The 13,298-nt window shown below is 42.0% G+C and overlaps 1 protein-coding gene across 3 annotated transcripts in view; it reads right to left on the bottom strand.

Annotated features, from left to right (window-relative positions):
- LOC134353590 (golgin subfamily B member 1-like) overlaps positions 1-13,298 on the bottom strand; it is a 99,374-nt gene that overhangs the window by 13,539 nt on the left and 72,537 nt on the right. For all 3 annotated transcript variants that reach the window (XM_063061681.1, XM_063061682.1, XM_063061683.1), the window contains exons 22-23: positions 13,020-13,189; positions 3,309-3,468 (exon numbers count right to left, since the gene is read on the bottom strand). In XM_063061681.1, the coding sequence (XP_062917751.1) occupies positions 3,309-3,468; positions 13,020-13,189 (330 nt within the window). The remainder of the gene's footprint in view (positions 1-3,308; positions 3,469-13,019; positions 13,190-13,298) is intronic.

The raw sequence follows: 13,298 nt of genomic DNA, 5'->3' as shown, positions 1-13,298 counted from the left end.
CCTCAAGTTATAGCAAGGTATCACTCCTGTCAAATATTCGTAAGTGCATAGGTAGAATGCCCAAAAGGTCAAACACGAGAATTGGTAAGTCCAGAGGTAGTGGGCAAGTCCGAGCTAGAGACTGGAGGCTTCAGGCTCCATGCAGTAATTGTGAGAGTCCGGGCCAGAGACTGAAGGCTGGAGACCCGTGTCTACGAGCATGAGACATCCAAGGACTGGATGTACTTGGCTGGTGGCACTCACATCAGACTTAGAGGCCAGTGGTCCCAGGTTAGAATCCGGCCAGCACCTTGCACGCTTTCCATCTGCGCTGGGCTGAGCATCGAGCTTGCAACTCAGCCTCATAAAAGCCAGACAAAAATGCCAAAGAAATGGCAAGGTTACCCCCTGATGCACCACAAGACGCAGAATGGAACAATAAGGACCGGGTGTGGCCTGTCCTGGGGTGAGGTTTTGCTCTTCTGTTGTTACAGTTATTTGTGTTGTTCTGTGCTGTGTTGTTGTTGGGTTGAACATTGTGGGCAAACTTTGTTGGTGCTGGACTGTGTGGTAACACTTGCGCACTGCCCCTGGCACATTCTGTGGTGTGTTGGTTGTTAACTCTAATGTACACATGACGAATAAATCTGTACCTGCATCTATATGGTACATATGGCTATGAACTGAATTCCCAACAGGGAGGAGGTGCTTGCATCTCTGCAGCGGCTGGCAAATCCATCCCAGCAGTCTCCCAAACACTAGATCGTGTGTACACAAATCAGGTGCTGGTAAATCTAAACAGGACCTGTATTAATTTTGTTAAGTATTTTCTATCCTAGACAAGTACTCCCATAAACTATGAATTAGAAATAACATAAGTGGAAAATATAATCACCTTTGACTCAGATCCTGGAAAAAAATCAATATTTTTTTTACACAAAAACAGAACTCTTAATTTTATTGAAATAGATCCGGATAAGTAAAGTATCATCAACGCAATAACATTGCAGTTTGTTACGTACAATTGGAAGTTTCATTCAAACATAGACAAGATGGCACAAGGGAATTATGACATAATTATAATCATACACAAGTAATTCTGCATTTTTGGAAATTCATTGGACTAAGCTGCTTTTAGATGAACAGTTGTAATGTTGAAATAAGCGTGACCTGCCACTTGTCAGTTTGATACAGAACAAATTCATTAACTAAATGCTAATTTCCAATGTAAAGGGAAACTTGTCCCGTGACGATATCAGCAGTGAGCTGAGGGGGCGGGAGGTGAAATGGAATCAGACTTAATGGTAGGTACATATGTAATTCATATATATAATTTATGTTAATTTAAGCTAATAATATTTATGTTGCCATGTCTGTAATGTGCTGTGCTGCTGTTACAAAAAGCTAATTTTAGACCACAAGAGGATAAGACATTGGATCAGAATTAGGCCAATCAACCCATGGGATCTGTTCTGCCATTCCATCATGGCTGATTTATTATCCTTCTCAACCACATTCTCCTACCTTCTCCCGAAAACTTTTGATACTTTCAATAACCAAGAACATATCAAGCTCCACTTTAAATATACTCAATAACTTAACTCCATTACTATCTGTGGCAATAAATTGCATAGGTACACCATCCTCTAGCCAAGAGGTGGCTTTTATACTCAAGGTAGTGATACCATTGCAATAAACCTGAACTTAAGATGGGGTAGCAAGTCAACAACCAAGGAGGAACGTACAGGAGAAGGCTCAAGGGAAAGGAAGACAACTGAAAAACTAAGGGGGGGGAGAGATAGTGATGGTGGGAGGAAATCAATTAAGGAAAGAGTGCATGTAAAAGTGGCATATCTGGTGCAGGCCCCACGGGAGAGGGGATCAAAAGCGAGGAACAATGCATGATAGATGTATGGTTTTCAAGTGGAACACGCTTCCCTTCACATTTAGATAAAGATTTTGCAACATTCTTTATGGTGAAGCCCAAGCTGCATGCAAACCCAATTTTATACAGAGCTTAAAACAGATTGTGAATGCTCAAAAGTCCACTCAGATTTCTGCCAGGTTCTGGATGTCTTTAAAACCATTAGACAGAGAAGCATAATTAGGCCATTTGGCCCATCGAGCCTGCTCCATCGTTCATTCACAACTGATCCTCTTTTCCCCTCCTCAGACCCACCTCCCAGCCTTCTCCCCATAACCTGTGATGCCATGGCCAATTGAGACTATCAATCTCTGCCTGAATACACCCAACATCCTGGCCTCCACAGCTGCCTGAGGTAACAAATTGCACAAATTGACTATCCTCTGGCTAAAGGAATTTCTTTGCATCTGTTTTAAGACCATAAGACATAGGAGCAGAATTAGGCCATCTGACACATCGAGCCTGCTCCACCATTCAATCATGGCTGATCCTTTTTTTCCGTCTCCTCAACCCCAGTTCCCGGCCCTCTCCCTGTAACCTTTGATGCCATGTTCAATCAAGAACCCATCAATCTCTGCCTTAAATACATCCAAAGACTTGGCCTCCACAGCTGCACGTGCAACAACTTCCACAAATTCACCACCCTCTGGCTAAAGAAATTTCTCCGCATCTCTGTTTTGAAGGGGCGCCCCTCTATCCTGAGGCTGTGCCCCCTTGTCCTAGACTCTCCCACCATGGGAAACATCCTTTCCATGTCTCTTCTGTCCACGCCTTTCAACATTCAAAAGATTTTAATGAGATCACCCCCTCATCCTTCTGAATTCCAGCGAGTACAGACCCAGAGCCATCAAACGTTCCTCACATGATAACCCTTTCATTCCTGGAATCACCCTTGTGAAACTCCTCTGAACATCATGGCCTGTGACACAAAAGAAATCACACCCTCCATCTCTGGTAACACAGGTGAAGGCAGAGGATGATGTTCACTCATGCGAATTATATTCCTCAGCATCATGACCCACAAAATAAAGAGATAAGAACAGACATCACATACTCAATACGAAGTGACGGATACTAAATGTCGGAATGGATAGGAGATCCACCAGATTTTGCCAGATCTCCTCAGACATGAACAAATTCAGAATTGTTTTAACTCCTACACCAGCATTCAATAATACTCAAATACATATTTTGACTTAAAACACAAATGGGATTGAATTAATAACTGTAATGACTGAGATTCTGTAATTGCTGTTGAGTCATCTTTTGATTTAACTTTTACTGGGAGAATGGGTACAATAGCAGTGAATCTAGAAACCATGAAGGGAGAAAAAAGTCAGTACTATGCAGGTGATAATACCACTCCTGAGAGTCTCATTTGCAAATTGATTTATGAAATGTTTACCTTTATCTGGTGCATACCACTAACGTTTCCCAATTCACCAGTCCACATTTCTTGATTCAATTTCCTCAGTTCTGCAATCTGTCTGTCTCTGTCTGCCACCGTTGCAAGATACTGCTCTTTAATGGCCTGAGACTCTGAAAGCAGCAAATTCTTCTCTGACCTAAAACAACAGAAGCAATTTTGTCATTAGTCTTTTAAACCAAGTGGCAAAACCATATACAACACCTACCTGAGGAATGATCAACTAATTTCGCAAGTTAGTTAAGAACATGTATTGATGGCCTTGAAGGAAAATAAAGACAACACAATATCACTGCAAAAACACATGACTGTTACTCTTTTCCATAGATGCTGCCAGGCCTACTGAGTTCCTCCAGCATTTTGTGTGTGGGGTTTGGATTACAAGCATCTGCAGGTTTTCTCTTGTCTGTGATTGGTCTATTTGTGACTCCACACACAACATAATTTGATGAACTCCCTCTGAAATGTTATAGCCATCACTCAGTTGCTATCACCACATTCTCAAGGGCACCAAATGCTAACACTGTTGAGATGACCACATCCCTTCACAGGGTAAAATGAAAATATAAACAAGCAAATTGTTTATGTATGTATTCATTTTCTTATGATATATTATACAATTCAGCCCATCAAGTCAGTGCCAGCTCTCACAGCAATCCAATGTTTCATATATTTACTTTTTTTTCTCACATGCCCATCAACAAATTCTGTTTTCACTCACCTACCTTAGAGATAACGTAGCCAATGATTCTATCTTTGGGATGTCGGAGGAAAGGGAACCAATGCAATCACAGGGAGGCCGTGCAAATTCTATACGATCAGCACCTGAGGTCAGGTTGCTGGAGCTATGCAACAGAAGTACTAACTGCTGTGCCCGTGTGCTGTTACAGGTAGCAAACATGATTCAATCTAAAGCAATGCCAATTACAGCTTGTGTTGAAGGATTGCTCCATTCAGTATTATGCACTCAGTGGCCATTTTATTACGTTATCTCCTGTACCAAATAAAGTGCCCACTGAGCGCACGTTTGTGGCCTCTGCTGCTGTAGCCCACCCACTTCAAGGTCTGACGTGTAGTGCATTCAGAGAAACTCTTCTGCACACCACTGTAGTTACGTGTGGTTATTTGAGTTACTGTTGCCTTCCTGTCAGCTTGAACTGGTCTGACCATTTTTCTTTGACCTCACTCATTAACAAGGTATTTTTGCCTACAGAAATGCCGCTCACTGGATGCTTTTTTGATATTGCACCATTCTCTGTAAACCCAACAGATTGTTGTGTGTGGAAAATCCCAGGAGATCAGCAGCTTCTGAAATACTCAAATCACATTTCTTCCCCATTTTGTTGTTTGGTTTGAACAACAAATGAATATCCTGACCATGTCTGCATGCTTTTATGCACTGAGCTGCTGCCACACAATTAGTGTACTGAATAAACTGGCCACTGATTGTGGACATGGGGCCAAGCCTTACCAAAAGGAATAATTTAAATCAGGTGACCGTGCATAGAATTCTGATGAATAGGTTTGTGTTAGAGTTTTCATTTAACTTTCATATTTTTTTTACTCCCTTTTCCCTCACTTCTTTATTGTTTTAACAAAGTGGTGAGAGACAAAGAAGCAGGCGGACATTACAAGGCTTTACTGTTCTGAATTCTGGTCTGAACACCTTTTTGAAAACTAGAACAAGAAACATAAACTAAAGACTATTTCAAGACCCATCCGTAGTGATTATAAAGAGAACCATAATTGATAATAGTTAGTCATCATCAGTTGCTTGACCTTAAAGATAAAATGTTGTCACCTGCTGTGATGCAGAATTAAAAGCTAATCATTGAAATTGTCATGCCCTCACATTTCTGTCAATACTTGCAAAATTTCTTCCAAGGGTAAAAACTGTATCAGTGGAATAATGCAATAGTACCACTGTAACACATATAAAGTTCTGCATCTATGGAAAGGATAAACAATCAACATTTTGGGCTGAGACTCTTTATCAGGACTGGAAAGGAGGGGGAAAGAAGTCAGAATAAGGTGGGTAGGGGGGGAGGAGTACAAGCAGACAGGTGATAGATGAAGCCAGGTGGGTGGGGGAGGGGGGGATGAAGTGAGAAGCTGCAAGGTGATAGGTGGAAAAAGTAAAGTGCTGAAGGAGGAGGAATCTGATAGGAGGAGAGAGTGGACCATAGAAGAAAGGGAAGGAGGAAAGGTGCCAGGGAGAAGAGATGGATAGGTGAGGAGAAGAGGGAAGAGGGGAGTTACAGTGGGGAATGGAAGAAGAGGGAAGGAGGAGAGGGAAAATTTACCAGGTTACATAAATTAGGGATGGCACAGTAGTGCAGTGGTTAGCGTAAAGCTTTACAGTGCCAGCAACCTGAGTTCAATCCCTCCCCTGCCTGTAAGGAGTTTGAACATTCTCCCTGTGACTGTGTGGGTTTCTTCTAGGTCCTCCAGTTTCCTCCCACATCCCAAAGACATACAGGTTAGTAGGTTAACTGGTCACAAGGGTGTAGTTGGGCAGCAGAAGGGCCTGTTACCATGCAGTATCTCCAAATAAATAAATAAATCGATGTTTATTCCATCAGGTTGGAGGCTACTCAGACAGAATGAGATGTGTTTCTCCTCCAACCTGAGTGGCCTCATCGCGACAGTAGCAATGGCCCGGCATGTCAGAATGGGAATGGAGACTGGAATTAAAGTGGCTGGGCACTAGGAACTCCTGCTTTTTGCAGATGGAGCGAAGGTGCTCGACAAAGCAGAACCCAGCCTGTGTCATGTGTCACCAATGTAGAGGAGGTAGGAGCAGCAACAGGCTGTTGCTGCAAAACGTTAACCAATTCTCAGCCACAAAAGTTATTTTTGGAAGGCAGCTAAGAATAATACGCATAGTAAAAAAAGGGCAGATATTGAATGAGTTTAACATTTAACATATAACAATTACAGCACAGAAACAGGCCATCTCGGCCCTTCTAGTCCGTGCCGAACTCCTACTCTCACCTAGTCCCACTGACCTGCACTCGGTCCATAACCCTCCATTCCTTTCCTGTCCATATAGCTATCCAATTTAACTTTAAACGACAACATCGAACCTGCCTCAACCACTTCTGCTGGAAGCTCGTTCCACACAGCTACCACTCTCTGAGTAAAAAAGTTCCCCCTCATGTTACCCTTAAACTTTTGCCCTTTAACTCTCAACTCATGTCCTCGTTTGAATCTCCCCATTCTCAATGGAAAAAGCCTATCCACATCAACTCTATCAATCCCCCTCATAATTTTAAACACCTCTATCAAGTCCCCTCTCAACCTTCTACCCTCCAAAGAATAAAGCCCTAACTTGTTCAACCTTTCTCTGTAACTTAGGAGATGAAACCCAGGCAACATTTTAGTAAACCTCCTCTGTACTCTCTCAATTTTATTGACATCTTTCCTATAATTCGGTGACCAGAACTGTACACAATACTCCAAATTTGGCCTTACCAATGCCTTATACAATTTCAACATTACATCCCAACTCCTATACTCAATGCTCTGATTAATAAAGGCCAGCATACCAAAAGCTTTCTTCACCACCCTATCCACATGAGATTCCACCTTCAGGGAACTATGCACCATTATTCCTAGATCCCTCTGTTCTACAGCATTCTTCAATGCCCTACCATTTACCATGTATGTCCTATTTTGATTAGTCCTACCAAAATGTAGCACCTCACATTATTCAGCATTAAACTCCATCTGCCATCTTTCAGCCCACTCTTCTAACTGGCCTAAATCTCTCTGCAAGCTTTGAAAACCTACTTTATTATCCACAACGCCACCTATCTTAGTATCATCTGCATACTTACCAATCCAATTTACCACCCCATCATCCAGATCATTAATATATATGACAAACAACATTGGACCCAGTACAGATCCCTGAGGCACACCGCTACACACCATCCTCCAATCTGACACACAGTTATCCACCACTATTCTCTGGTGTCTCCCATCCAGCCACTGCTGAATCCATTTTACTACTTCGATATTAATGCCTAACGATTGAACCTTCCTAACTAACCTTCTGTGTGGAACCTTGTCAAAGGCCTTACTGAAGTCCATATAGACAACATCCACCGCTTTACCCTCATCAACTTTCCTAGTAACCTCATCAAAAAATTCAATAAGATTTGTCAAACATGACCTTTCACGCACAAATCCATGTTGACTGCTCCTAATCAGACCCTGTCTATCCAGATAATTACATATACCATCTTTAAGAATGCTTTCCATCAATTTACCCACCACTGACGTCAAACTCACAGGCCGCTAATTGCTAGGTTTACTCTTAGAACCCTTTTTAAACAATGGATCCACATGAGTAATACGCCAATCCTCCGGCACCATCCCCGTTTCTAATGACATTTGAAATATTTCTGGCAAAGCCCCTGCTATTTCCACACTAACTTCCCTCAAGGTCTTAGGAAATATTTTGTCCGGACCCGGAGACTTATCCACTTTTATATTCCTTAAAGGCACCAGTACTTCCTCTTCTTTAATCGTCATACTTTCCATAACTACCCTTCTTGCTTCCTTTACCTTACACAATTCAATATCCTTCTCCTTAGTGAATACCGAAGAAAAGAAATTGTTCAAAATCTCCCCCATCTCTTTTGGCTCCGCACATCTGATTCTCTAAGGGACCAATTTTATCCCTCATTATCCTTTTGCTATTTATATAACTGTAGAAACCCTTTGGATTGATTTTTACCTTACTTGCTAAAGCTGCCTCGTATCTTCTTTAGTTTAGCAGCTGAAATTTTCAAATAAAACTAATATCAAACCGCAGAATGATTAGCAAAATACTCAATTTACTCATCACTGCAGAGCAAGACAATTGTACCACTCCCCTGCCCTTACCCAAGAGCCCTGCAAATTATTTTCCAAACACTTACCCAACTTATCATCTGACCCCACCGAATTCCAAATTCTTACCATTCTCTGAGCCATTAATTATCCAAATAATTGATCGATGAGCAGACATACTTCTGGTTAACACAAGCAAAAATAGCTAAAGAAAAGCTAAGCATTACCACAGCCAAGTCCTCTGCTCTCAAGATTCTACAGTTCACCACTAATTAGAAACGTATCTGAGACTGTTTATTAAATTCTGTGGCTACCAGAACAGATTGAAAGCCGGGTAAATAGAGACCCACTACCCACAAAACATTGATCTGATAAGTGTACAACTCAAAGAACTGACACGATTCCTAATTGATTCAGACCTAAGCATGCTGTGCCTCCATCACAGGAGTGCAAAGATTACGAAGTTTAACATTAAGAGCCTTTTTCCAAGTCTTTAATACACCAACCATTCTCACTTTATGTATATGTCTGGACCTCCAGACAAATCTATTAAAATCCTAAATTTCACAGATGACATGACTGAAGTTGGCCTCATCTCTAATAATGATGTGATCTGCTATCTAAGAGGGGTAGACTGTCTCACAGCATGGTGTGCTCGTAACAACTTGGAACTTAATGCTTTCAAGACAATGGAAATGAGGAGTGACTTCTGCCAATAACCCCTTACCTGCCCCACTCACTTGGAAATTAATGGTCACGCTGTGTTCGTAGTTGAGTCATTGGATGCATCAGCAAGGGAGATGAGGCCGAGTACAGGGCTACGGTACGAAACTTTGTCACATGGTGTGAGCAGAATTATCTGCAGCTTAATGTGAAAAAGACTAAGGAGCTAGTGGTAGACCTGAGGAGAGCTAAGGTACCGGTGACCCCTGTTTCCATCCAGGGGTCAGTGGGGACATGGTGGAGGATTACAAATACCTGGGGATACGAATTGACAATAAACTGGACTGGTCAAAGAACACTGAGGCTGAAGGGTCAGAGCCGTCTCTATTTCCTGAGGAGACTGAGGTCCTTTAACATCTGCCAGACGATGCTGAGGATGTTCTGCAAGTCTGTGGTGGCCAGTGGGATCATGTTTGCTGTTGTGTGCTGGGGCAGCAGGCTGAGGGTAGCAGACACCAACAGAATCAACAAACTCATTCGTAAGGCCAGTGATGTTGTGGGGATGGAACTGGACTCTCTGACGGTGGTGTCTGAAAAGAGGATGCTGTCCAAATTGCATGCCATCTTGGACAATGTTTCCCATCCACTACATAATGTACTGGTTGGGCACAGGAGTACATTCAGCCAGAGACTCATTCCACCGAGGTGCAACACGGAGCGTTATAGGAAGTCATTCCTGCCTGTGGCCATCAAACTTTACAACTCCTCCCTTGGAGGGTCAGACACCCTGAGCCAATAGGCTGGTCCTGGACTTATTTCCTGGCATAATTTACATATTATTATTTAATTATTTAGGGTTTTATTACTATTTAATTATTTATTGTGCAACTGTAACGAAAACCAATTTCCCCTGGGATCAATAAAGTATGACTATGACGATTCAAATTCCTGGGGATTACCATTAGCAATACTAATACTTTGAAGTGGGACAAGTATGTTATGCTCATCATTAGGAAAGCACAGCAGATTGTTCTTTCTATACCAGCTTAGGAAGTTTAACATCTCAGGGTGTACCCTGACGAATTTTTACTCAGCTATCACTGGGAGTGTTGTGACCACCTCTATCACTGTTTGGTTTTCCGCTGCCTCCTCCCTCTCCAAGTCCAGGTTGCAGTGAGTGGTCCACTCAGCGGAGATCACTGGGCGTCAGATACCAACGTTAAAAGTTCTATTCATCGCCAGAGTAAAGAGCTGGAAAAATTACTGCTGACACCACCCACTCTAGCATTCACCAAATTTCCATCAGGGAGAGGCTAAACATCCATCACCTCTGAAGCTTCTTTCCTGTAGTTATCCAGTTTCTCAACAAAACCCACTCAGGTATAATACCGTAACTGTCCCTGCACAACATCCTTTAAATGGCTTTACCTGCTCTCCTTGATCTGTGATAATTATTGAGTCTGTTCATATGTTCAGTTATGTGTTTGATTATTGACATTTGCGCATGTGACCATTCTGATCATTGCTGGTTACTCGTGGCTTTTGCATTACATTGTACTGTCTTGTAAACTGTTAGTTGCTGTTGCGTTGTCCATTATGGTATTGTCCTGTGGTTTTATGCGTGGCAGCAAACCACAGTTCAGGTATGTTTCACATGCTGGCAATAAAGTGATCCTAATTCTGATCTCTAAAACCCACAGCCTCCTCCACCTACAGTTCACCACCTGCAATTTTCTTTCAAAGTGGATGGTATCCAACAGCTGTGGAAGTACTTCCATCACACAGACTGCAGCAGCATTAGAGGGTTGGCCATCACCTCTTGAAAAACACTGAGCAGCAGACAACTCTAATCTCCTGTACCAGGATGGCCTGAACTTCAGTTAGTCCTGACGAAGGGTCTCGGCCTGAAACGTCGACTGCACCTCTTCCTAGAGATGCTGCCTGGCCTGCTGCGTTCACCAGCAACTTTTATGTGTGTTGCTTGATCATGATCAGTAATTAAGGAGCTGATCAGCTGATATAATGAATTCCACTTTGCTCAGATGTTAAGCATGTTTAACATATGGTCCGTTCTGCAGCAAGTGGCTCTCGATTTTAGGCTGAGATTTCAGGACAATATAGAGGGAGAGATATTTTGCTTGGGAATGGGATGGAGTGACCAGTGAACCACTTCCTTACCACTTGCCTTGCAGCTCATTCTCGAACTAAGCCAAAGCTAGATCTTCTGTTGGAACATGAACCCCTTGCTGATTGTCAAAACACAGACGACACACTCCACACCCTTGTAATGCCCCAGGTTTACCCACTGCCAAAGTAATCATTCAGATTGAGTGTTTGTGAATGTCTTTGACATTTAACATTCATAACTCATTATAAGTGAACTATTAAAAAGTAAAAATGCAATTTAAAATTAAATAAAACATAGAAGCAGGATTAGGCCATTCAGCCCCATCATTTCATCATGGCTGATTTCCTATCTGTCCCAAACCCATTCTCCTACCTTCTCCCTGTAATCTTTGCTGCCCTCAGTAATCACAAATCTATCAACCTCCACTTAAATAGACACATTGGTTTAGCCTCCACAGATTCACCACCCTCTGACTAAAGTAACTCCTCCTCATCTCTGTTCTAAATGGACGTCCCTCTATTCTGAGGCTGTGCCCTGGTCCTAAACACACCCACTATAGGAAACCCTCTCCACATCCACTCCATTTACACCTTTCAATATTTGATAGATTTCAATGAGATTCCTCTCTTATACTTCTAAACTCCAGCAACTACACGCCCAGAGTCATCAAATGGTTCTCATACATTAATCCTTTAATTCCTGAAATCGTTCTCATGAACCTCTTCTGGATCCTTTCCAATGCCAGCATATCCTTTCTTAGATAAAGAGCCCAAAACTGATCACAATACTCCAAGTGCGATCTGACCAATGTCTTATAAAGCCTCAGCATTACACCTTAGTTTTTATATTCTAGTCCTCTTGTAATAATTGCTAACATTGCATTTGCCTTCCTTACCACTGACTCGACCAGCAAGTTACCTTTAGGGAATCCTGAATATAGATGCAGAAGTCCCTTTGCACCTCTGATTTTTGAATTTTCTCCCCATGAAGAAAATAGTCTATGCCTTTATTCCTTGTGCCAAAGTGCATGATCATATACTTACCTACACTATATTCCATCTGGCACTTCTCTGTACATTCTCCTAATCTGTCCAAGTCCTTTGGCAGGTTCCCTGCTTCCTCAAAACTACCTGCCCCTCCATCAACAAACCTGGCCACAAAGCCATCAATTCCATCATACCATTGACATATAACCTGAAAAGAAGCTGTCCCAACGCTAACCCCTGTCGAACACTGCTAGTCACTAGCCTCTCCTCACCAAAGCCTCTATGGGTCAAAACCTGAGCTTCCCAATCTAACAATGCCCCACTCACATAATGGCCACACCACTTAAACCTAATTTCTTTTTAATGCCCCTGCCAAGTGCCCAATTATGCGCAATCCAATGTCTCCTTGGGAACTGTGGCAGGTCGAATGTCCTAACCGCTCCCACTCGTTTCTTTTGAACACTCTCCCCCACTACACAATCCAGTGTGTTCTCAGGAACTGTGGCAGGCAGAATTTTTAAAATATAAAAATAAGTATCTTAATTAAACACTAGAAATCAACAACACATTTAAATCAATTAAGTCAAATTTAATGGAAATTAACTTCTTTACATTCACCTGTAGCCCAAGCGAAGTAAAATCTGAGGAAGTTTGTACCACCACACTGGAGTCCCTGAAGAGTCCAATGACTCTCACAGAAGGCATCCCTACAGCATCAGTACAAGCCTCCACCTGGGTAAATCAGTTCTTTTACATGGTAGCTATGACCCTATAATTCATCAGAAACACTATTCAAAGTGGAACTGATCAACCCTAGTTGATGTTTCTTTCTCCGAGAGTTTGATTGTTGCTATGTAACTGACTGCTGTGTTTGCTAACAGCACTAACATTTCAAAATGATTCACTGCCCAAGATATAAAGGGTAGGTAGTTTTTAAAAAAAAATTTGGAGCTACAGCACGGAATGCTCTGGGTTGTAACAGCGTTGCACTATTGTGATGACTCCTCCCCCCAATATGGCACAATATAAATGCATTGAACTCAAACTGAAATCCCATTGTAAGCATGACCAAACCTTAGCTCAGCCAATTCATTCTGGCAGGAAGAAAGATCTTGCTCTGTGCGTTCTTGCAACTTTGCTTGCTGAAGAAGCTTCTCCAGTTCCTCTACTTTGGTTTTGAACCACATTATCTCAGAAGAATCATTATTGTTCCTTAATTTCTGGTCTTTAACAGACCCTTTTACCTGAAAAGAAAAAATAGCATTCAATTTTAACAGACACTTAAATCAAAGTTACAACTTACCCTGCCCATATCCACTCTAACTCTTAAAATGTTAAGTTATTTACTTAGCA

Source organism: Mobula hypostoma, chromosome 11 (assembly GCF_963921235.1).
Source record: "Mobula hypostoma chromosome 11, sMobHyp1.1, whole genome shotgun sequence".
Lineage (NCBI taxonomy): Eukaryota > Metazoa > Chordata > Chondrichthyes > Myliobatiformes > Myliobatidae > Mobula > Mobula hypostoma.
The sequence above is the reverse complement of the archived record's forward strand: the minus strand, read 5'-3'. Positions and strand labels throughout refer to the sequence as shown.